General features: G+C 48.1%; 1 protein-coding gene and 1 non-coding gene across 2 annotated transcripts; one reads left to right on the plus strand and one right to left on the minus strand.

Annotated features, from left to right (window-relative positions):
* Positions 1 to 2,009: 2,009 nt before the first annotated feature.
* Mchr1 (melanin concentrating hormone receptor 1) lies at positions 2,010 to 4,335 on the minus strand. The gene is made up of 2 exons (XM_026405978.2): positions 4,239 to 4,335; positions 2,010 to 2,989 (listed from the first exon to the last, which is right to left on the minus strand). Exons 1-2 carry the CDS (start codon positions 4,318 to 4,320, stop codon positions 2,010 to 2,012), a joined length of 1,062 nt encoding a protein of 353 aa, XP_026261763.2. The 5' UTR covers positions 4,321 to 4,335.
* Positions 4,336 to 22,889: 18,554 nt separating this feature from the next.
* Positions 22,890 to 22,995, plus strand: LOC113194754 (small nucleolar RNA U13). Its single transcript, XR_003302332.1, has one exon. It is a non-coding gene; the product is annotated as a small nucleolar RNA U13 (small nucleolar RNA).
* Positions 22,996 to 24,589: the final 1,594 nt, after the last annotated feature.

Consider the following 24,589-nt stretch of genomic DNA (forward strand, 5'->3'; position numbering starts at 1 on the left):
CATCTCAACAGTGTTTATGTTCCCGTTGGATGAGGCTGGGGAGAGATGTGTTGGCGACATCCCCCACCCCTGTTATAGTACCCTCACCTCTTTCAGCCTCCCTGATACCCTTCTCCCCTACGCCCTCTGTTTTCCCTGACTTCTCTGTGGCTCCCCTGATCCTCTGCCCTCTCTTCTGTTTACAGCACCACCTACTCACTTTCCTGGCTTGGTCCCCTGGGCTTCCCTTTCAGCTTGAGAGCTGGAAGACAGAATGTTCCCCTCTTCCCCAGGAGAGGCTGGGGCCTCTATCCACTCGGTCACCTGTGTCTCATTTATTTCCTCTCCCAGATTTCTTGGTGAAGGAAGGGCTCCTTTACCAAACTGTGGCTGACTCTTCTTAAATTTGCACCAAGACTCCCTTAAGAATCTAAAATGTGCATCTAAAATGGACCTCGGGCATTCCTGTGGCAGCTAGAGACCCTATTGATAACAAAGAGGAAAGCTAACAGTGGGCCAGGAACTACTAATGATGATGACAAAAATAGCTGACCCAGGGACGCTGCCCAGAAGTTTTCCAAGCAGGCTATCGCTGCGATTCGCCTGAACAACAACCAGCAAGCACAGGAACGGGCTGTGCTCACTCGCCTGCTTTAAGGATGCTTCTGGACAATTTGCTCCCACTATCTCATTAACGTCCACTGAGCGGCTGCTGAGGGCTCTGGCTTGGCCCCCTCTCAGTGAAGGAACTGAGAAGCAGCAGGCAGGGCTGCCTCCCAGTGGCCTGCAGTAGCCTGCTCCAGCTGCCACCCAGATCTCAGATGGCTCAGGCTGCCCCCATAGCCCTCCCTGGCCCTGCAGCTGGTGACTCAGCAGGGGGAGGGGGCGCACAGGGGTGGGAGGGAGGACTTAGGGCCTGAGGGGCCAGGCTTGGTGACATGTCCAAGCCAGGAAGCTGAGTCCCCAGAATCAGCTCAGCAGCAGAACTGTAATCTAATCAATTCACAGTAATTCCTTTAATGTCACCGAATCCTCCTGTGTGCTTCAGGCTCCCTAACATACAGCCTAAACCAAAGGCTAAGCGCCACAGCCAAAAGACCCCTTTCCCTTGTATGCTACTTGCACTCACCCCAAACCCAAGCAGTGACACAGAAGCATCCAGAGCCACGTGGGTGGAGGTTTCTTTTATTCATTTTGATTTTGGAGAGGAAGGGCTACAAGGTGGTGTCCATACATCAGGCACTGGAATGACCCTCTGCACATGTAGAACACATGGACGCCAACTCCAGGGAGCTACTGAGGAGCAGATGAGCGCCGCGAAGAGAAAGTCCCCACAGCTGCAAAAGCCCCCTCCCCCCATTTCTATTGGTTTCAAGACCCCCACCCCCACCCACCCCAGCTTGCCCTCCTCTTCTCCTAATCAGATCTTTCAGCAAAATGGGCTTTAATTCCTGTGGGGTTCAGAGCCCCACCCCCAATGCAAACATGCATCCCCTAGAGAGAAAGGGAAATCAACACAGCATGCTGGAAAGAAGACAACAGGCCTCGCTTTCTGTGACCCACCAGCTTGGGAGAAAGGATGCCTTCTCTAACACCAACCAGAGACGGGAAAGTGCATTTGGGCTGCGCCATCTTTCCTTTTCCCAAAGGCCCTGGGCGATATGGCCCTGCTGCCCATCTGCTGGCCCTGTCTGATTTTAAACAAGTTCAGCTAGGAGCCTTCCACCTCTTCCCTTGGGAAAAAGACACATGGGAGCTAACACATGTAGGGCTCAACAGAACATTCAAACAAACATTTCCACCCAAAACCCTCATCCTGTTCCCCCCAATGGCATTTCTGAGGTCAGAAGTCCCCCAAGCTGACTCCAATTCTCCCCAGCAATTGGTGGGCCCTATAGTATATTTAACTGCAGCAACCCCTCACCCAGCCTCCCTGCCTCCCCCCAGGGTGGCCTTGGGTTTTTCTCTAGGTCTCCCCATGGCTTGCTGTGGTGACCTGACTAGGAGGTATCTGGATGGCAGGAGAAGTGTCAGGTGCCTTTGCTTTCGGTCCTCTCCTCGTCAGCTGTCTGAGCATTGCTGACTGTGCGAAGCTGCCCCTGGGCAGCAGGCTTCACCGACAGGACCAGGCGCTTGCGAAATGTCTCGCAGAGCACAATGTACACAAAGGGGTTGAGGCAGCTGTTGGCGTAGCCCAAGCTGATGGCCGCGTTGTACAGGTAGACAAAGGTGAGAGTTGGGCGGCTGATGGACAACTGGGTCAGCTGCAGCACATAGTAGGGCGCCCAGCACACAAAGAAAACCAGGCAGATGGCGATGGCTGTGCGGGTCACCCTCTTTGTCCGCAGCCGGATACTGCGTTGAGAGGCAGGGGCCACCGAGGAGGTCATGCGCTGCAGGATCCTCACATAGGCAGCGGTAATGACCACAAAGGGCAGGGCAAAGGCCAAGAAAAACTGATAGAGCGTGAACCAGTAGAGGTCAGTGTCTGGGTTGGGCAGGCGGATGCCACAGCCCACAGCACCCCCAGGGAAGGGGATGAGCCTGGCGTAGAGCCACACTGGGGTGATACTGATGAAAGAGAGGGCCCACAGGAGGCAGATCACCAGGGTAGCCACTGAGGGCTTCCGGAACTTGGTGGAAGAGATGGGGTGGACCGTGGCCAGGTAGCGGTCAATGGCCATGGCGGTCAGGATATAGGTGCTGGTGAACTGACTGTTGGCGTCCATGGCTGTGATGAGGGTGCACATGGTCTCCCCAAAGTGCCAGACGCCATTGCCCATGAGCTGGTGGATCATGAAGGGCATGCCCAGGAGAAAGAGGAGATCCACCACGGAGAGGTTGATAATGAAGATATCAGGGACGTTGCTGCACCAGTGCAGCTTGGACTTCTTCACCACTGCAAAGATGACCGTGGAGTTCCCCACGATGCCCAGGAGGCAGATGGTGCCGAACACTGAAGGCATGATGATGTTGATGTAGGAGACCCTCCCCACGCGAGGAGGTGACACTGGGGACAGAAGGAGTAAGTGTTCCACGTGACATTGCCTCTGCTCCGGCTCCACCCCCAGTGGACTCTGGCTTCCCTTTCACCCTCCCCACTGTCTCAGCTCGGGGCCCACATTCATCTGGAACTCTCTCCCACCAGCCTTCCTCTCCACACTGTTGCTAATCCTGTCCCCTTGCCCTCCTCCACTGTTCCCTGGGAATCCTACCAGATTCTTCCAAGCCACTTGTGAGTTGAAAGACCCGATTCTTTGCCTCCTGTGTCTACTCTGAAGTCACAGAGTCAAGACCCACAACTGACTGATGGAGAATTAGTCTGTAGATGCCTGGGTTTCAACAGAAAATTTTGTCCAAAAAAAAAATAATCATCATCATGAGAGTATGTGTGTCTCTCTGTGTGTGTCTGTGTGTGCATGTATTGTCTATTTGCAACCCCTATCATTTCATCTCAGGGATTCCCTGGCTGGAGTCCGGGCACTAATTCCCGGGCACTGCTGTGGATGATGTCTCATGGAGCCTTTTGCTCACTGAGCCCAGGTCAGGTTTGCGGCCCTGGGAGCTCCAGACTCCTACCAGGAATTTCCTTGGCCAGTTCCCACACCAGCCTCAGCTTTCTGAGTCAGGCAGAGATGGAAGCTGAGTATTGCAACCCTGCAGCCTGAAAATTTCCTGCATTCAAACCCTTCTTCTTTTCCTTCCTTCCCTTCTCCTTCAAAGCTAGAATCCCAGGGCACTGCAGCTCTGGAAATGTCAGGAAGCTTAATTCACCAGAAAAGTTAATCCCCTCAAGCTCTGTGAAGTCTTTGCTTCCCACAGCTTCTGCCAGAGGGCAGTAAGTGCATCTCAGACCCCATTACCCCAGTGCGAGTAAGAGGAGCCCCCAGTGAGGTGAGTGAGCCAGGCTCCTGCTGTCTCCCACGCTACCCGGCAGCTTCTCCGGCTTGCTTTTCCAGCCCAGATTTTTTTCTGCAAAGCGTATTGGAACTCATCAGCAAGGCTTCCCCTGCCTCGCTCACGGCTGGCCACCATCCCTTGCCACTTTTGAATGCGCCGCTGCCCTCTCCTCTGCTCCTGCCCCTTCTGCCCTGCCCACCTCTGTCCACTTCTCTCCTTCCCCTCCAGGCAAAGCCAACTGCAGAGCTTGTCTCCAAGAACTGTGATAAAGTTTCCCAAGCAGTTTGGCTCCTGGGTGAAACCTTCCCATTTCCCACCCCAGCCCATCAGGGGAAGGACTCCCCTCCCACTCCACTCACCGGCAGAGGTGAGGTTGTCAGGGCCATCGGAAGCATTGCTGGCATTGGGGCCAGTGGGCAGCAACAAGGCGTGCAGGTCCATTCAGCTGGTGCGGGTCGCCTGCTCCCCTGAGTTGAGCTCCTGCCCACCCACGCAGGCTGCGGCAACCTCCAGTGCCTGCCCCCCGCCTCGTCCCAGAGCAGAGCTGTGAACCCCGCAGTCTGGAAGGGGGTCTTCCTCCGCAGCCTGGCAGCCTCTGCTGCCTCCAAGCCCAACTGCTCTCCCCACTCCCTCCTTCCCGGCTCCCACTGACATCACCTAGACACATTAACATTCGGAGGCAGATGCACATTAACCTCTTCAGTCCCGGCTGCAGCTCCCGCTTCTGATTGCCTGCAGAGTGTAGGCACTGGGCTCAGGCGGCCCCATCAGGGAGGGGACTTCCTTCTCACTGGCTCTTGGGGCGGTCTTCTGTGCACACAGGGGCTGCTGCGGCTTGCCTTACATGAGGATCAAGGTCTCCTCAAAGGCAAGATGGTAAAAGCAAACAGGCTGCCTCCTTTGGGAGGCCAGGACAAACCTGGCAACCCCTGACCCCAGGTATAAGAAGTGGGGTCACATGCCAGGAGCCGGGGCAGGCTGTTCACAGAACTTGGGAATCAAAGGCATGTTTGCCCTCATGCACGCTGGAGGTCAGCCTGGGCTCCTTCCCTGTGCCTCGGTGGATTCCAAACCTCTTACTGGTGTGTTTGCCGGCATCCTTCAGAAGCTGAGGAGCTGTAGGCTGCTGAATGCCAGGGACTCAGGGGTGATTCAGGTCACTCCATGCTGGCAAGGGCCAGGGCCTCTGGAACCAGAAGAGACAAATTCCCATCTGCGCAGGATCAGCTGGGACTGAGTTTATAGATGTTTTATTTTTGTAAATGCTCTGAGGTCTTTGAAGTTTTACCTGGGAATCCCCGAAACAAATATCAGAGCAATAAGAGCATAAGCCCCCCAGAGCGATTGTCAGTGAGGAACAGCCTCAAAGGGGGTAGGCACCAGTGAATTCCCTGCGGAGGCTGTCCTGCTGCATGCTTCAAGGATGTTCCCTCAAGATCTGCTGCCACATCACGACCAGACTCAGGGGCTGAGTCCTTAGTTACCACAATTGCTTGGTAACCCTCATCAGTGGGCACAGAGGCACCAAGAGGCACCCCTGAATTCTAGACCTGTTCTTCCTTGCCCCCAATTGTGTAGCAGCACCCTAGTTCTTCACGCCAAGTAGAGTCGATCATCTTTACCAGTACACTCCCCCTGTGTAGCCTTCTGTGCTACCACATGAGGAGCCTAAATAAAACCCGATGATAGCTTACTTTCAGGTTCAGTGGAACCCTTAGCATGTTTCTAATGGAGTGCCCCTCCTCCCTGATGCCCCCTGATCTGAGTGTCCCTTACCGTGTTAGTGAAAGGGGTGTGCTCTGGGCTTCCTTGGAAAACTCAGTCAGCAGTTGGGCTCTGTGGTCTTAAGTAATAAATCCCATTCTAGCACTCCAGCTTCCCTGGTCCTTTGACCTCTTTCTCAAAACTTCGCCAAGTAGCCAGGTACGAAGGTGCACACCTGTAATCCCAGCTACTTAGGAAACTGAGGCAGGAGGATCACAAGTTCAAGGCCAGCCTAGGTGAATTAGCAAGACACTGTCTCAAAATAAAATTTAAAAAAGGTTAAGGATGTAGCTCAGTGGTAGAGAACTCCAGGGTTCAATCCCCAGGACTAAAAAAAAAAAAAAAGGTACAGAGTTTTGATTTGGAATAACAGAAAAATTCTAGAAATAGACAGTGGCAATGGTTGCACAACAGGTACATAAAAGCATTTAAGAGCCAGGTTTGTTGGCATTAAGTACAAGCCCAGGGACTTGGGGAACTGAAACAGGAGGATTGAAAGTTTGAGACCAGCCTGGACAACTTAGCTAGACTCTGTCTCAAAATAAAACAAAAGGGACTCAGGGCGTATCTCAGTGGTAGAGAGCTTGCCTGGTATATGTGAATCCCCAGATTCCATTCACCACAGAAAACAAACCAACAAACAAAACCCCACCGAAAAAATGAAAGAAAAGAAAAGAAAAAGAAAGATTAAAGTGAACACTTTGATGTCCAATTACCACAATATAAAAAAATCATTATAAACCTTATATATTTTTTAAAAGAGAGTGAGAGAGGGAGAGAGAGAGAGAGAGAGAGAGAGAGAGAGAGAGAGAGAATTTTTTTAATATTTATTTTTTAATTATCGGCGGACACAACATCTTTGTTGGTATGTGGTGCTGAGGATCGAACCCGGGCCGCACACATGCCAGGTGAGCGCGCTGCTGCTTGAGCCACATCCCCAGCCCCATATATTTTTTTATCATTCAAAAAACCCCAAAACTCTCTCAAGGCAGTCCCAGCACCCCCATCCTATTACTGTAGACCATTCCATAGAGCATGTCATGAAGCATGTTAAGTCTAGCTCTAGGTATCCTTCCAGAATGTTATACCCATGTTCCAGGAGAGTGCTTCCCTGTCAATTTGCACCATAGTCTAGCACCCTCACATTTATTGCCTTTGTTTCTTCCAGACCATATTAGCTGGGTCCTAGGGATTGACTATTTTCTCCAAAAGCAAGGACTGCCTTTCTTTCAGACTATACTGAGATCTGACTTTAGTCATTGAGTCCAAAGCAATGTGAGGACTCGGGGGTCATAGCTGAAGAAAACAGATATCCTCTTGCAAGGGTTAAATCTTATCCTAATTTCTGCACTGCTCTTCTACACAAGAGTAGGCTGGCAAGGGTTGCTTCTGCTAGCTTGGAATTTCAGGGGGTTCAGGGGTCTTGGGGAGTTTGATGTACCAGATGTCCCCTCCTAAACCTCAGGGTTCCACTCTTTTTTCATCAGGACCTTGACATTAGCATTAGAGATCTGTTAGGACTGCACACATTCTATCTTTCTTTGCAATTCTGCTACCCTTACAATTAGATTTTGGGTCTTATTTTCGGCACAGTCTGTCCTATCACTGTAGAAGATGAGGGTCTCTTTAATATATGCTTTGGAGGTCTTCTGGCTTTTATTGCTTTTATTAAATTGATTGTTGGCTATCTGCCTCTGACATTTTTTCTAGGCTTTCAAAGCATTGAATGAAAGTCAGCCAATTCAATTTACCATAGCTCCCACAATACTTTGTTTTGTTTTTTTCCAGTACTGGGGATTGAACCCAGGGGCTCTCTACCACTAAGCTACATCCCTAGTCCTTTTGTTATTTTTAGATGGGTACATTAGTCAGCTTTTCATCATCGTGACTAAAATACCCGACAAGAACAACTTAGAGGAGGAAGGATTCATTTTGGCACATGGTTTCAGAGAATTCAGTCCATGGTCAGCCAACTCCATTGCTCTGGGCCTGAAATGAGGTAGCAGATCATGGCAGAAGGGCGTGGCAGAGGAAGCTGCCCAGCTCACGGCAGCTGGGAGGCAGAGGGAGAGAGAGGAAGGGACTGGGAGAAGATAAACTCTTCAGGGGCACACTCCCAGTGACTTACTTCCTTCAACTAGGTCCTACCTCCCAGGAGTCCATTCAATATCAACCTATCAGTTATTAATCCATCCCTCTGATTGGTTATATCACTGATGAGTTCAGATCCCTCATAATCCAATCATTGCCCCGCCTCTGAATTGCCGTGCATTGGGGACCATGCTTTCAACACATGAGTTTTGGGGGACATTCCAGATCCAAATCATAACACAGGGCTTCTCTAAGTTGCCCAGGCTGAATTGTGAACTTGCCTTCCTCCTGCCTCAGCCTCCCCTAAAGGCATGTACCCCTGCCACCAGCTATAAACCATCCAAGTCCAGAGATACCACATACCTGGATGCTTTCTTTTTCAACCACACATCTTCCCTGTTGAAAGCAGGGAGAGTCTGTGTCATTGTGATGCTACTGCGTGCCAGGCCACCACCCTATCTACCACAAGGAACAGGGTCCTTCTGATTAGTCATGGGTGCTTTCCAGAATCTCATTCTGGGGGTCCTGTTTTTACTGTGACCTGGGTATCAATGTTCTTAGCTTGATTTTCTCTAAACACAGAGCCTGAGACAGGGAATGAGTCAGAGAAGAAGGAGAGTTAAGTATATGAGTTCATTACCAATTTGTTCAGGCCTTTATGAAGAGGGTAGTTTTGTTTTGTTTTGAGACAAGTTTTCATTGAGTTGCTTAGAGCCTTGCTAAATTTCCCAACCTGGCTTCACACTTGCAATCCTCCTTCCTCAGCCTTCCCAGTCACTGGGATTACAGGCATGCACCCCTCCCACCCTCCAGCCCTTCCTGAAGAGCTTAAGAAAGTCTCTCAGAATTATTCACCTCAAGAATAGAAGCTTGGGTTTTTATTCACCGATTCCTCTCCCTGTTGGTGGAAGCTCCCACAGGACACCAAGCCTGCTCTTCTGGCCTGTGAACATGCTGGAGCCCAGAGAACTCCTAGAGCATTAGAGAAGGGCAGGGAGAAAACAGACACAAGGTGCACACTCGAGGCAAATGCTATTGGCACAGATGAGCTGAGCTCACACACGATCATCCATTGAAGCCAGAGCTGAAGTCAGAGGGACAAGGGGAATGTGATGTGCATTCCAGAAGCATCTGGTATGGAAGGTTATTGCAATAATCCTGACAAAATATGCCTGGGAGATAAGAGAAGTGGAGCTGGGGAGAAGTGACGGGTTTTATACACCTTATGTAGAGCCCAGAGAATGGTATGGAAAATGTCAGAGAGGCAGAGACATTGGGGACAACTCCCAGGTTTCTGACCCAAGTAACTGGAGGAATGAAATTGCCATTTACTTAAATAAGGAAGCCTGTGGGAATAGGAGGTGTGGAGGGGGAAAAGCTAAGAGTTCTGCTTTGTTCATGTTCTATTTGAGATCCCTGTTAACATTTGAGAATAGATGTGGTGGTGGTAGTTGTGTATAAGAGTCAGAAGTTCAAGGGAGAGATCATGCCAGGAGATACAAATTGGAACAGATAAGACCAGATGGGATCCCCTAAGGAGTGAATGTGAAGAGAATGGTCATGAGTACCGAGCTCCAGATACTCCAAAGTTTACAGATTGGGGAAATAAGGTTTATTTCCACTGTCTTCTCCCTGTCTATATACTGTAGCTTTCTAATCTCCACCCAATCAGCTAACAAATCATTTTTCAGCATTTGCTATACTAGGTCCTGCACTGGGAACACAGTGAAAGAAAATCAAGGAGCTTTCATCCAAGTGGGGAAAGACAGAGATGTTACCAAGCTAGCTAATAAGTAAACGAGGAGTTCTGTTCAGAGTTCAAATCCAGACATAGCTTATAAAACTATGGTTCTGGAATTGGGGTGCCCCTATCATCATCTATACTAGCAAAATGGCTGAGGCTGGTTGGATGAACTTGAACCAGGACCAAGCAGTGAGGGAAGATGGGAAGGCTGAGTTTTCATTTTTGGCCTTGCTAGGAGGGGCTTACAAAGGGGCAAGCACTGAGCAAGTCAAGTCATGATGCCTGCCACACAGGCTGATCACTGATTTCCGTGTCACCCAGGAGATGAAGGGGTGATGCAGGAGTCCTGCAGAGAGGGGAGTTAAGGATGTTCTCTTGAAAGAGGCATTCAGGCAGCTCCTCGATATCCACTCCATTACAAATGATGCGTTTAAACAAATTAATCAACAGTGATCTCATTCCCTCTGCTAGCGACTCTCTCAGGGATGTGCATGCCTACTGGTCACCTGTGTGTGCTCCTCGGCCTCTCCTAGCCCATGCTCCAACCATTGCTGCATCGACGGACTCTGCACATTCTCCAATCTATTGTGGCTGCAGGTGCAGACACAGGTATGACCCCGTGGTGCTGCATCTCAGACCTGCACGGGTGCCTTTTTCCCTGTGTCCTGGGTCTTCTCTGTTGCTGCCTCCATTTAGAATACAGGAATCCTAGAATGAGGGAGAGCTTGTTATTAATCCTCAAAACAACTAGGGCTTTCGTGGTCCTCCTGTGACGGTTGAAGAAGTGGGGTGGCACAGGGTGGGGTTTCCAGGAGCAGAGGCTGAGGGAGTGCACCATTGTCTATGTGGGGTGACCTGGGGAAATGGGGAAGGGAAGCACACGGAGAAGGGCCCTCAGCTCTGACGCAGGCCTGACAAGGACTGCTCTGGGAGAGGTGGGTGCCATTAGGGTGAACCTTTGGCCAATGGGGGCTGTCCCGCCCCCACCAGGACATATGCTGGGTGAGACACTTCTCACATGGCTTCTCAGCCATCCCATAGGACACAGCAACAGGTCACTTGTTAGTGGCACCAACTGGAAATCCTTACGTTGAGGCTCTGCTGTCCGGCTTGATCTTCTCTCTCAATCCTGATTCCTGAGATCACACTTCCTTGATCTCAGCTCTGTTTTCTGGGAACCTGAGGCTAAGACAGCATGTGACCCATCCCTACCAGTGGCAGTAAGGGAGGAGGGTGGGGTGGGAGGCATCTAGCAAGGATTTCTTTGCCTTTACAAAGAAGACTCAGGAAGAAACTGTCTCCTTCGCCTCCTCTGGACTTTGTTGGGTCTGAACGTGATTCCTGGCACTTGCTGCCAGTGAAACAATTCTCACTGACTGCATCAATCAATCCAGGAGGAAAGAGGACGGACTAAATGTCAAAGCAGAAGAGAGTTTAATAAAAGGCCTGTTTACTTAGGTTTGGGCACAGCTAAGGGAGATGTGGCCACAGCACCTGGGACCGACAATGGCAGGACACCATTCCCACCCCTGGGTCTAAGGGAAAGGGGGCAGTTAGCAGGACCCAGGAAGAACAGCCGATGGCAAAAATCGAGGGGCCAACCAGCAGCAACTGGCAGGGAAGAGACCAGAGGAATGAATGAGCCTGCCTCATCTCCTCTTCCCTCTGATCTCTGCCTGTTGAGGTTGCCCTTAAGGGTCAGCCTCCTGGGGCCCAGGGTGGAGGAGGGGGGAAGTGATTTGAAGGAACAAATGGAAAATTAACCCCTGATGCTGGAGAGGGCACCCAAGCTGACATCCACTCGTTATTAATCCTCAAAACAACTAGGGCTTTCGTGGTTCTCCCGTGACAGTTGAAGAAGTGGAGTGGCACAGGGTGGGGTTTCCAGGAGCAGAGGCTGAGGGAGTGCACCGTTGTCTATGTGGGGTGACCTGGGGAAATGGGGAAGGGAAGCACACGGAGAAGGGCCCTCAGCTCTGACGCAGGCCTGACAAGGACTCTGTTAGCGCCATAGGAAGCTCCAGAGCAAAGCAGTCCAAGGTTAGGTGAAAATGGCTGTGCCCTGGACCTCAACCCTGCCCATAGGTTGCTGGGAACCACCTCAAGATCAGTGTGATCCCGGCTCAAAAGCTGAGGCAAGGTTCCTCAATACACGGAAAATAGAGTTACCGTGTGATCCAGGGATCCTGCTTCTGGATGTCTATCCAAAGGAAATGGCACCCACCTCTCCCAGAGCTGTCTGCTCTCTGTGTTTACTGGTCACAGTAGGCAAGGTATGGAGTCTGCTTAAGTATCCATCAACAAGGGAAATTCTGTCACTTGCATCAACATGGATGAACCTAGAGGGCATTTCATTAAGTGGAATAAACAAGGCACAGAGAAGCAAATATTGCATGTTCTTACTTTTATGTGGAATCTAAACAAACCAACTCATAGAAACAGACAATGGAATGATAGTTACCAGATGTTGGGGTACCAAAAGAATATGATGTTTCAGTTGGGCAGGAGGAATAAAAGATACCTTTGAGGTGAGGGATGTGCTAATTGGTTTGATTCAGTCATCCCACATTTTACACATAGACCAAAACCTTACTTCAGCTGAGTTTGGTGGTGCTTACCTGTAATCCCAGCTACTCAGGAGGCTGAGGCAGGAGGATCACAAGTTTAAAGCCAGCCTCAGCAACTTAATAAGACCCTGTTTCAGTAAAATAAAAAGGGCTGGTCATGTGGCTCAGTAATAGAGCACCCCTGAGTTCAATCCCCAGTACAGGAAAAAAAAATCAAGCCTATTTATAGCTGTAAGTCCTCTCCAGAGCACCCCAAGAGTTGAGAGTGTTACAGAGTATTAAGGTGCACATGTCTGTACTTCCCAGGACCTGGCTGTTGTCTGAATGTTTCCAAGGCCCACTTGGGTCACTGAACCAGAAAACCACTTGTTCCTTCCTCACTTCTGCCTGGCATCTTCCAATACTAAATAGTAGGAAGAGTTCTGTGAAAATGTAACTCTCACTGGGCTTCCCTACTGTGGAAAACATGTTAGCGGCTCTCAAAAAACAAAGCTAATCCCCTAGTAGAAGGTAGTGGATGTGGAAATAATGGGGTTTCCCAAGGTCAGTTCCCCCAAAACCAAAGAACTTGAGGTGTTCCTTGGGAGGATAAGTACCAGAACCTCTGAACAGCCCTGGTGAGAACCGCGAGTGGGAACAGCAGCAGTTGAAAAGGGATTTCAGTGGGATGTGTAGATTCTGGAGCAGTACAAGTGCTGAACCAAGTCTAGCACTTAATTTTTTGGGAAAAGTGAGTGTGGTTATTATAACAGGAAGGGCCAGTGGAGCTACCAGGAATGGTCTAACCTACAGAGATTGATGTGGCTAAGCGATCATGCAGACTCCCTAGGACCAAAATACACAAGCAGCCCACCAGCCCACTAAGTTTCTACTTGATTTACATGAAAAATGTTCACCTGTGGCAAACGGAGGTCTGACCTTAGCCACCATGATTACTAGAAGTCTCTCCTCCAGTTCCTAAGCCTGAGTCAGTCACTATTCCAGAATCCTGGAAGAAGTGGAGGGGGGATACCTCCAAGAAAGAGAATTGCAATAATATGACCAGTATGCGCTCTGCTTCTGCTCCAGCCTTCCCCAAGAGATTTAGGGCCCTCTGTCTGAGTTACAATACACAATAAAAGATTGTATAATACAGGCCTCATGGTGATAACTGGGCATTGGCTCTTGGATAATATTAATTCCTGGTATTCGAGAACTCTGCTGGGATCTATTGGTCAGAGTAGGAGTTAAAATGGATCAATAAATAAGTGAAAATGGGGTGCAGGTGGTTCACGCCTGTAATCCCCGAAGCTTGGGAAACTGAGATAGGAGGATCTCGAGTTCAAAGCCAGATTCAGCAATTCAGTGAGACCCTGTCTCTAAATAAAATACAAAATAGGGCCAGGGGTGTGGCTCAGTGGTTAAGTGCCCCTCAGTTCAATCCCTGGTACCAAAAAAGAAAAAAAGAAAAAGAAAAGAAAGAAAAAAAAAAGAAAAGAAAAGAAACAAGTGGAGTTTGACTGAATGACTTTATAATAGGACCTATGGAGGACTGGGGGCGTAGCTCAGTGGGTAGAGTACTCGCCCAGCGTGTGCAAGACCCTGGGTTTAATCCTCAGCACCACTAAAACAAAACAAAACAAACAAACAAAAAAAACAATAGGACTTGCAAATCTCCAAATGTGTTTTATTTTTTTTGCAGTGTTGGGGGTAGAACACTGAGCCTTGCACATGCTAGGCAAGCACTCTATTACTGAGCTACACCCCCAGCCCCCAAACTTTTTTGCTGAAGTAATGAGTTGAACTCAGGGGTGCTCTACCACTGAGCTACATCCCCGGTTCTTTTGGTTTTTTATTTATTTATTTATAGTGCCAGGGAGTGAACCCAGGGACTTGTGCATTTGAGGCAAGCAATCTACCAACTGAGCTATATCCCCAACCCCATCCCCAGTTCTTTTTTTTTTTTAACAATATCTTTATTTTGTTTACTTATTTGTATGTGGTGCTGAGGATTGAACCCAGTGCCTCACATATGTGAAGCAAGCGCTCTGCCACTGAGCCACAACCCCAGCACCCCCCCAGTTCTTTTTGTTTTTTACTTTGAGACAGGGACTTGCTAAATTGCTGTGGCTGGCCTTGAATTGCAATCCTCCTGCCTCAGCCTCCCAAATCACTAGGATTATAGGCATGCACCCCTGTGCCTGGCAAAGCTCCTTTTTTTTCTGTGTTCCTAATTATATACCTGGAACAGATATCCCCAACCACTGGCAGAATGACTGTGTTGACTCTCACATTGGCAAAGTAAGAGATTCGGTGATGGGAAAGTCAAGTGGAAATCCCTCCTTATGAAACTGATAAACCAAAGGAAATACTGCACTCTCTGGGGGAACTAAGAGATTAATAATACCACCACAGCCTTCAAAGATTCCAGGATGGTGATTTTATCACATTCCCACTTTAAAATTCAGTTTGTCTAGTGAAGATGGCAGATGGGCCTTGGAGAACGATGGTGGATTTTCATAAACTTAATTATGCGGTGACTCCAATTGCAGCTGCTATTTCAGATGTGGTCTCATTGCTGGAGAAAATGAATTCAGTCCCTGAGACCTGATAAGCAGTTATTGAGCTGGCAAGTCTTTTTTCTGTATTCCAAGAAGCAGAAACAATCAGAAATTCTGTTTTCATTCATCAGGGCCACCCGTAAAGCTTCACCATCTTGCCACAGGACTCCATTAGCCCTCTGACAGCTCTCCAATTCTCAGATTTTGAACACTTCGTTACTGCACAAGATATAATGCTATTTTGCTCTGTGTAGATGACATCATGCTAATAGGACCTAGAGAGCAGCAAGAAGCAAGTATCCTAATGTGACAGAAATAAAAAGGTCTCTAGCCAGGCACAGTGGCACATGCCTGTAATCCCAGCTGCTTGAGAGGCTGAGGCAGGGAGATCACAAGTTCAAAGCCAGCCTCAGCAAAAGCAAGGCACTAAGCAACTCTGTGAAACCTTGCCTCTAAATAAAATACAAAATAGGGCTGGGGATGTGGCTCAATGTTTGAGTGTCCCGAATTCAATTCCCAGTACCAAAAAGAAAAAAACCAAGGTCTCAATAATGGTTTGGGGTCCAGGGTTCTGAACATGCCAAGATTTTTCTCTCCAAAGTAAAGTATACCTCACACCCCCCCACCACCACCACCAAAGCAGCATGAGGCCTTGGGGGTCTCTATGGACTTTGGCGTTATCACATATTCTTTTCAGGTATGCTGTTCCAACTCATTTACTAGATAATCTTAAAGCTATCCCCTTGAATGGAGCCCCGAGCAAGAGAAGGCTCTGAAAACTGGTCCATGCTGCAGGATGATTTCTGCCATTTGACCCTAAGGACCTTGCAGACCCCACATGGAAGGCTGAGGCAGGAAGATCAGAAGTTAGAGGACAAACCTGGGCAACTTAATGAGACCCTGTCTCAAAATAAGAGATAAAAAGGACTGGGCTTGTAACTTAGTGGTAGAGTGCTTGCCTAGTATGTGCAAGGACCTGAGTTCAGTCCCTAATACCCTCCCATATATCACACACAAAATCTTCGCAGATTCAATGAAGTGCTGGATTTTTATAGCAGATATGGAGGCCAAATGAAGCTGTGACAACCTTTACAGTAGAAGCCTGGCTTTTGGAGCACAGTCCCACTTTTCTTGGTGATGCTGAGGATTGAACCCAGGGCCTTGTGCATGCAAGGCAAGCACTCTACCCATTGAGCTATATCCCCAGCCCCTGGCCCCACTCTCTTAATGGCTTATTATTCTCCTTTGAGAAGTAATTCTTTGTTTAACACTTCTCAGTCTGATAGACACTGATTGCCTACCCATAGGATGATAGATGACATTACCTGAACCACCAATCATGAACTCACCACTGCGTTCCCTGTGATTCTTCCTTGTCATGAGAAGGTGATATGTACAGGGTTAGCCCCAAGAAGCACCCACAGGCAGCGGTGAGCTCCTGCCTGCAGCCTACAGGTGCTTCACCTCTCCCTCACCCACATCTGTGGCTCTGGGTTCTTCTACACAGAGGGGAAATCTTACATCAACCATAACTGGATTTCGATGGCCCAACTGAATTGGAAGCTGAGCCTCCCACTTGGCCAGGCTCCTGACTCTGCTTGGAAGAGAGGCTGAAACGGTATTACTCTCAGGGGAAAGTCAGTTGCTCCCTCCCAAAGGCAGCAGGGAGGGGTGTAAATGGGTCCCAGGTCTCTTGGGATTGGATTGTTTCTTACCATCACATCCAGAGGCAGAAAAAAAAAATAACAGAACATGATCACAAATCTTTATAGTCGGTACCATGAAAATCTTAGCCTCAGGTAGAGAATCCTGCTAAGGTGCTCCTGCAGGAACAAGGACAGGGAAAGGGGGAAGGAAAGAAATGCACAGTGCGGTCTCTTGACAATGATAAAAACCTGGCGTTCCACTTGCCTTTCAGTGTCCTCAGGGGATTAGCTTCAGTACCCCTGAGGAATCCAAAACCCACAGATACTCAAGTCCTTAAGGAAAATGACAGAGTATTTGCACAGGCACTGGGAACATCTTTCCTTATGCTTTTTTCTTTGGTGCTGGGGATTGATCCCAGGGACTTGCTTATGTCCTTATACTTTAAATAATTTCTAGATTATTAACAACACCTAATACAATGTAAATAGTTGTCATGCTGTCTTGTTTATGCAACAATGATAAGGCAGAAAAATCTGTATATGTTCAGGACAGACACAAATTTTTTAAAAATATTTTTTATTTGTGTTGGTTGAATCTTTGAATGCAGAGGGCTGACCCAAGAGGAATAAAAATCTGTGTCCCCACAAAACCTTGTACACAAATATTCATGCAGTCAGAGGATGGAAACAACCAAATGTTCATCTACTGAATGGATTTTAAAAAATGAGTGCATTCGTATAATATTATCCATCCATAAAAAAGAATGAATATTAATACATATTACAACATGGATGAATCTTGAAATCGTTATGCTATAAAGAAAGCCAGTCACAAAGGTCACAAACTGTACAATTCTGTCTAATGAAATGTCCACAACAGGCAAATCTATAGACAGAAAGTAAGCCAGATAGCACGTGCCTGTAATCCCAGCGACTTGGGAGGCAGAGGCAGGAGAATCGTGAGTTCAAAGCCAGCCTCAGCAACTTAGCGAGGCACTAAACAACTTTGTGAGACCCTGTCTCTGAATAAAAAGGGCTGGGGATGTGGCTCAGTGGCAAAGCATCCCTGGGCTAAATCTCCAATATAAAAGGAAAGAAGGAAGGAAGGAAGGAAGGAAGGAAGGAAGGAAGGAAGGAAGGAGAAAATTAGTGTATGCCCAGGTCTGTGGGAAAGGAAGAGTGGGAAAGAGAGGGACTGCTAATGAGCAGGAGCTCTTTTATGGAGTGAAGAAAATGTTCTGAAATTGATTGTGAGGATAGTTGTATCACCCTGTGAATATACTGAAACCACTGAGCTGTAGACTTCAAAGGATGCATTGCGTAGTAGGTGAATCACAACTCAACAAATGTGTTTTTTAAAGGTTTCAGGACAAAGGCAATGGACAGAAGAAGCACTTAGAAATTCAGAGTCTCCTCTCCAGTCCTCAGAACCAGTGGCCAACCTTAGACATTTTTCTCCTATTCCCGGTCTCCCTTTTCCCCCTGCCTCCTGGGAACCTCATCCAGCTATGTCTTGCCATTGATTTGGAGGTTCTTGGAGGCTGCCCACTGGGCAACACCCTTTGCTAAAAGGAACTTCCTGGGAACTTCTTCCACCTGGGAGCTGCAGCATGAGCTTGGGTTTGGGCTGGTTCGGTGGATGACACCGGCGTCATTAGTTTGGATGGTTTCAGACCTTGGTTTTACTGCTGACTTGCTGTGCCATTCAGCAGGTCCCCAACCTGCTTGGTGCCAAATGACAACTGGAGTAAAATAAGCCTGACTTGGGAGTCTCCCTGGTGCGGATCTGATTTCTTGTGGCAAGGTTACAGCAGCTGACATTTGCTCAGCCTTTTTACACACGTGTCATCTCAGCTGACACCCGGGGGCAGATATGATTGCTAGTGACAGATGTGGGCTTTCCCAGTGGCTCCAGCTGGCCTGTGCAATAGGCCTGCTTTTCTGACTCCAAATTCTGTGCTTATCCCTCTCCTGAGGCTCCTGAAATGAGACTTTCTTCCTATTTCCCAAATGTGAACGCCGAGGAAAAGGACTTAACTTTCAGCCGGTTGCAGCCCCTGTGCTGTCAGCCCTGGGACACAGCCCCTCTATGTCCCTCTTCTGCCATTTGCTTGCTGGAGGCTCCTTCCCCTTTTCACTTCTGCAGCATTTGGATCCAGGCTGAGCAGAGCCAGGCTGGTTTGCACCTTGACATTGGATAAATGATTGTAGACAAGACTGCAATGAGGAGGAATAAGAATCCAGTTCCTTCACCAATAAAAAAAAAATGTGGGGGCAGGGGCGGGGACCGGGTGGCGGTGAGAATCCAGTTCCTCTTAGACAAACTTTAATACCAAGTTGTCTGGATTCGTCATGATCTGGCCTCTGGCCATTTGTCAGGCCTCTTCCCCTGACCATTCATTTCCTTCCTGCACCCAATGTCATGTTTAAATATCTCAGTGTTTCCAGAAAGGGCTTTGTGCTTCTACAGTTTTGTATAGGTCCACCCCTTGGGATGATCTTTAGGATGCAGCAGAGTGACCTTGTCCCAACAAAGCTCTCAGGCTGTCCCCTGCTCCCTCTCCTGGTTCCCCACCAAACAGCTGGTCTAATACCCATCCTCTAGGGGCTGTGGTTGGCTTGAGGACTCACAGCTGCCCCCTGGCTGTCCCTGATGTAGAGAATGGTCCTTGGCTGACAGAAGCCTCCTTGTCAGGGAGGCTACCACCACCCAACAGCCCTCATCCAAAACCTGGAAAGAAGTGTTAAAAGCCAGTCCCTTTGCCTCCAGGGGACCACTCTGCAGTGCAGCTGTGATCCAGAGCCATCTGCTCACTCCTCCAGACCAGGACAGGGGCCAACGTGACCTGAGACCTCCTGGCTCAGCAATTGCTCCTGCTTCACTTCCTTCTGGGAATTTTTCTCCCACAAACCTCAGCCCCCAGACCACATCCTGGGGCTAAGGCACTAGCACATTCCATTGTGATTAACCATTTCTCTTCCTGTCTCCCAGACTAGTCTCTGAGCTCCTGGAGGGCAGGGACAGTACCGTCCTAGCCGGGGGCAGAGCAGGAGCTCTGCATGGAGATCACTGAGCTTCAGGATGGTTCTACAGTCCTCACACCTTCTTGTCTCCATCTCCTCCATTTCCTCCCTTCTCCCAGGGATCCCCTTCTAACTATGCCTCCTTCCTGGTCTCCCCTACTCCACAAGCAGCAAAGACTTTGGGATGGGAGAGCAATAGCTACACCTCCATTCCACCCCCCTGCTTCTAGAAATTTAGGCTGAGAAGGGGCAGACTGGCAGAGTCTGGAAGGCTGGAAGGCAGGGCTGGGCAGACAGCCCTGGCAGAGGGTGGGGGGTTGGTGGGGGGTCTGGGTAGTGGAAAAGGAGCCTGGTGCACAGTCTGAGCCTCGGGAGGCCATTTGCAATATGCCCCACAGAGGCCTTTTCCAGTGGCTGCCCTTGACTTTCCCTCCCTCTCTCTGCACCTCTTAGCTTCATAAGCGCTCTAAGAACGTGCCCACTCTGTTTCATTCATTGCCACCCACTCACGGCACCAACCCACGTCACAGGAGGGATGTCTTTGCCTCAGAAGCTTATTAACTTTCCAGGCGGCCTCCAGCTCATGCAGGCGCTGAGTCAGTGCCGGCTCAGCTGCCCCAGGGAGGGAGGCCGGCAGGCTGACTCAGATTGCTGGGTTGCAGCCAGGGGTCCTCTCCAGCAGCAGGGCTACACTCCCCAGCAGGGGCGGGCTGGGGTTATGCTCCCCAGGCTAATCCTACCCAGCTGCAGTCTACTATCAGGCACATCTCTGCATCCTTCCCTGGTCTCCCTCTGGGAGACCCCCACATGAGCTCCAGCAAGATTTCTGGGGGAAGAGGGGAGGGGTGTGGAAATTGTTACCACCTTGACTGGGGACTTAGTCTGTTTTATATTGCTATAACAAAATACCTGAAATTGGGTAATTTATAAAGAATAGGATTTTGGGGGCCTCACGGTTCTGGAGGCTGGGAAGTCCAAGAGCAAGGTGCCGGTTTCTGGTGAGGGCCCCTGTGGGCATCACAACATGGTGGAGAAAGCTGTGAGTTCAGGGCTCTTCCTCTTCTATAGCCACCAACTCCAACACGGGACTTCTTATGACCTCATCTAATCTGAGTTCTGCACCAAAGGCCTCACTTCCAAACACCATTAATCTATGAATTTGGTGATTAGGTTTTCATCATATGAGCTTTGGGAGATACTTTCTAACCAGAGCAATTCATCCAGGGCTGGCCATGTGACCTGTCAGAGCCCACGAGAAGCATTGATATTCAGGCAAAAAAAAATGTAGAACAAAAAATACTCCTTCCTTTTTGCTAGACTTGAAACAGAAGAGGAAGGGGCTAGAGCTGCCATGTGTTGTTGCCATGTAACACCTCAGACTGTAGCCAACCCTGTAAAAGAGAAAAATGGAGGGGAGATGAGTCCTGACTATACCTAGAGTCCTGAATCAGCCATGCCTGAAGCTGGAATAATGTGACTTTGCAGCTTCATGCCTCAATGTGTTTCTTTTGCTGAAGTGAGTTTTCTGTCAGTTGAAAAAAAAAAAAATCTAAGTATTTACCACCACCTTTAACTAATCCCAAGACATACATTTTTTGTTTTGTTTTCATTTCCCAAGGTTGGGAGCATAACTTACAATCAATGGCATCGTCCCCACGAATCAGCCATTGTTCTTTGCAAATTTGAGAAATTGAGCAGAGCTGTTCGTATTGTCTTCACGTCAACTTAGGCCCGCGGTGGGTACTGCATGTACTGAATTTAGTGCTATTGAAAATGTCTTTGAAAGATTATACTATGATTCAGCATTTGGATCAAAGTGATTATGTAGAAAGAAAGGCAGCCAACCAGAGAGTGAAGCTGAGATTAGTAGAAGCAACCTTTGTCTTTGGAGGAATGGGCTGCTCTTCCTTCACAAACCAACAAGTAAGTGCTTTGAAAAACCTAAGATGCAAAGAGCCCCACGAGTAGAAGTTGCATTATGTTTTGTTCCTGAAACACAGGTAAAAAAATGGATTATCACACACCAAGCAACGTAACAGAAGACAGGAGAAACTGCGGACTCTCATGGGAGGCTGAGAGGAATTTCAAAGCAACCTGAGTTGCAGTGGGCTGTTGTTAAGATGCTGGCACAGGGTGTGACATACTGTGATCATTGTTTTCTTTCTCAGTGGTCCATCTTATAACCATGGGGATACACTACCACCTCCATTTTGCAAAAGTGCGGTTAAAGTGACTGGCTCAAGCCAGGTGTGGTGGCGCACACCTGTGATCCCAACGCTTTGGAGGTGGAGGCAGGAGGATTATGAGCTCAAAGCTAGCCTCAGCAATTTAGCAAGACCCTGTTTCAAAACAAAATATAAAAAAGGGGCTGGGGATGTGGCTCAACAACAATGACACAAAAGACTTGCTCAAGGTCACAAAATGAAATGAACCTGAACACCATGGACCTGACCATTGCTTCCTATCCACATCTGTCCCTGGTCAAGGGAGTGGAGCGCTGGGGACATCTGTCCATCCCTGTCCTGCTGTCCAAGCACTCTGGCCTGGTCTGGCTCAGCAGAGGTAGAATCTAGTAGTTACAATGGCCTGGCCTGATATTTGCTCTTAGATTGTCTCAGTGCACTAGCTTGGACCTAAAAAGAGATCCCTATCCCCATCAATCTTCATACTATAGTTTGAGTAGCACCTGGAGGTTGTGCCTTGGGTTACAGTTTTTCATCCCCTAAGTATTTTTAAACATCTTTGCATAAAATGAGATTTTGATAGAGATTATGTAGTAATTTCTCTGTGCACAAAACAATAATAACATTCCTGCCTGAGTGATCTTTCTGTAAGAGCTGATAGAAAAACAGCAGATGATATTTCTAAGGAGGTAGCAGGAATGGTAGCTGAGCACACAGACTCTAGACTCAGAATGCTTGAGTTCAAAGCCTGGATCTGACATGTACTATCTGTGTGACCATGAGCAAGTCACTTAAACTCATATAACAGTAATTAACATAATAACAGTTTCCTCATATAACAGTAATTAATAGGACCTACTTCATAGAGTTGTTGTGAGGCTTACATGAGATAATATCTACAGAGCACTAGTTTAAAGCAAACTACACACAGCACTGCCATGTACCAGGCAATATTCTTTTCATAGAACAATTCAGATGATGATTATGGGAATTACATGCATCAATATTTGTTAAATTACTGGGGTTGCGGCTCAGCGGTAGTGCATTTGCCTGGCATATGTTTCAATGGGTTCGAATCTCAGCACCACATATAAATAAATAAAATAAAGGTCTATCAACAACTAAAAAATTTTAGAAAAAAAATATTTGTCAAATTAGGAACCATCTCTTCTGGCCCAGTAACCTCTCCCTTCCTCCATCACTTTGCATTTAAACAAATCCTTTGTATATTTTTGTTCAGTTTTTTTTTAAAGCTGTATTTAGAGAGCATGTCGGTGTAATTTTCCTAGTCCAGAAATATCATATTAATTATTTATTATCTCTCCCCAATCTTCACCTTGTCCCAAATAAAATGTAAGCTCTTAGGGTTTTTCATCTTTGTTCACTGAGGAAGCCCAAGTACCTAGAGCAGTGTTTGGCATATAATATGTGTTCAATAAAAACTTGTTGAAACCCTCTTAGGGTTCGTAAGCATGATAACTGAGGTTTTGTGCTATTGTGTGAGATCGCTCCTCCTTCAAATCTTCTTATGACATTAGCACATTACCTGGTCTTACATGAGAAGGAAAAAAAGGTCGTTGAATGAACAAAGAAAGGAAGAGGATAAAACCGATACAGCAGGGTGACTGGCTGGCAGAAGCTGGCCCTCAAGCCACAGAGCGCTAATCAGCCAGAGTCAAGCCAGGTCGGTAGCTAGGAGGCTGGACAGGGTTGCAGAAGGTCTGGGCTCCAAATATGGCACTACTGCTTATCACATGTGTGACCTCAGGTAAATGAACTATCCTGTGCCTCGGTTCCCACCAGCTCAAGTGAGGACTAATGAGTTGACATGTCGATGGGATAGAGGAGTCACAGTGGCCAGCATGAAGCCCAAGCAGTGCCATCATTTGCTGTCAAGAGGATGACAAATAGCAGGGTCACAGCAGCTTTGGCCCCTGGGTGCTCTTATTTCTCTTCCTTGTGCCTTCTCTGTTCCAGGGAGGTGTGAGCAGGAGACTGCATTCACACATCTATTCAGTGTGCACCAGGGGTGTGGCTCAGTGGTAGAGCACCTGCCTAGCACACGTGAGGGCCGGGTTCTTTCCCCGGCACCACAAAAAACCCAACCAAACAAAAACATAGATAAAAAAGAAAGGTGTTGACTTTGTGCTGGATACTGTGTTAGGAGCTGGGAAGATCCATGCAAAGGACTCAATAATACCGGGGCTCTTGCCGTGGGCTGGGAATCTGCCCTGTGCTTTATCTTAGCCAGTTAATTCCCTGTAAAACAGTCTTGTAGAAGGTTCTGGAAGCACTCTCACAGCAGCTAATTTCAAAAACATTATGGGTATGTGGCCCAACTTTTGGTCCTTTTATCCTCTGCTAACATAAGAGGCTGTATTTTGGGTGAAGAGAAGTGGAACAAGGAGCATGTGCTAACTCTTCAGGAGAGAGAGGCACTTGGCAAATTTTCAGAGTTACAAGAGAATATTTTGCTTTGTCTGTATGGGTTGAATGGGTTTAGATAAAACTCTCCTAAAGAATTAAGGTTTGGGGCTGGGGTTGTGTTAGGGGTAGAGCACTTGCCTAGCATGTATGAGGCACTGGGTTCTATTCTCAGCACCACATATAAATAAATAAAATAAAGGTCCATTGACAACTAAAAATATTTTAATTCTTTTAAAAGCCACCTTTTAAAAAAAGAAAGAAAGAAAGAATTAAGCTAGGCATGGTGATGCATGCCTACAATCCCAGAGGCTCAGGAGGCTGAGGCAGGAGGATTGTGAGTTCAAAGCCAGCCTCAGCAACTTAGTGAGGCTCTTAGCAACTTAGTGAGACCCTGCCTCTAAATAAAATATGAAAAGATCTGGGATGTGTCTCATGATTAAGAGCCCTTGGGTTCCATCCCCAGTACCCAAGAAAAATAATTAAGGTTTGATTTTAGGAGGGTATGTGCGTATGCGAGAGAGAGAGAGAGAGAGAGAGAGAGAGAGAGAGAGAGAGAGAGAGAGAGGGAGAGAGAGAGAGAGAGACTATTGCCATTCCTGAGGTTTTTTTCTATTTTGGGAGGTGGTGGTAAGTGAAAGACTCCATTCACTCATCCGTTTGCCCCAGAAGTTCCCTAGGCAAAGTGTACCTGAAACTCTCACAGGTGTCTGCAAGCTAAGGGGAG

This window comes from Urocitellus parryii, chromosome 5, assembly GCF_045843805.1.
Source record: "Urocitellus parryii isolate mUroPar1 chromosome 5, mUroPar1.hap1, whole genome shotgun sequence".
Lineage (NCBI taxonomy): Eukaryota > Metazoa > Chordata > Mammalia > Rodentia > Sciuridae > Urocitellus > Urocitellus parryii.

Bases quoted from the DNA above. Each gene is read 5' to 3' on its own strand.
- Mchr1 (XM_026405978.2), bottom strand. From the start codon at position 4,320: ATGGACCTGCACGCCTTGTTGCTGCCCACTGGCCCCAATGCCAGCAAT. The intron at 2,990-4,238 runs GTGAGTGGAGTG...TTCTGTCCCCAG, and splicing joins TGACAACCTCACCTCTGCCG to TGTCACCTCCTCGCGTGGGG.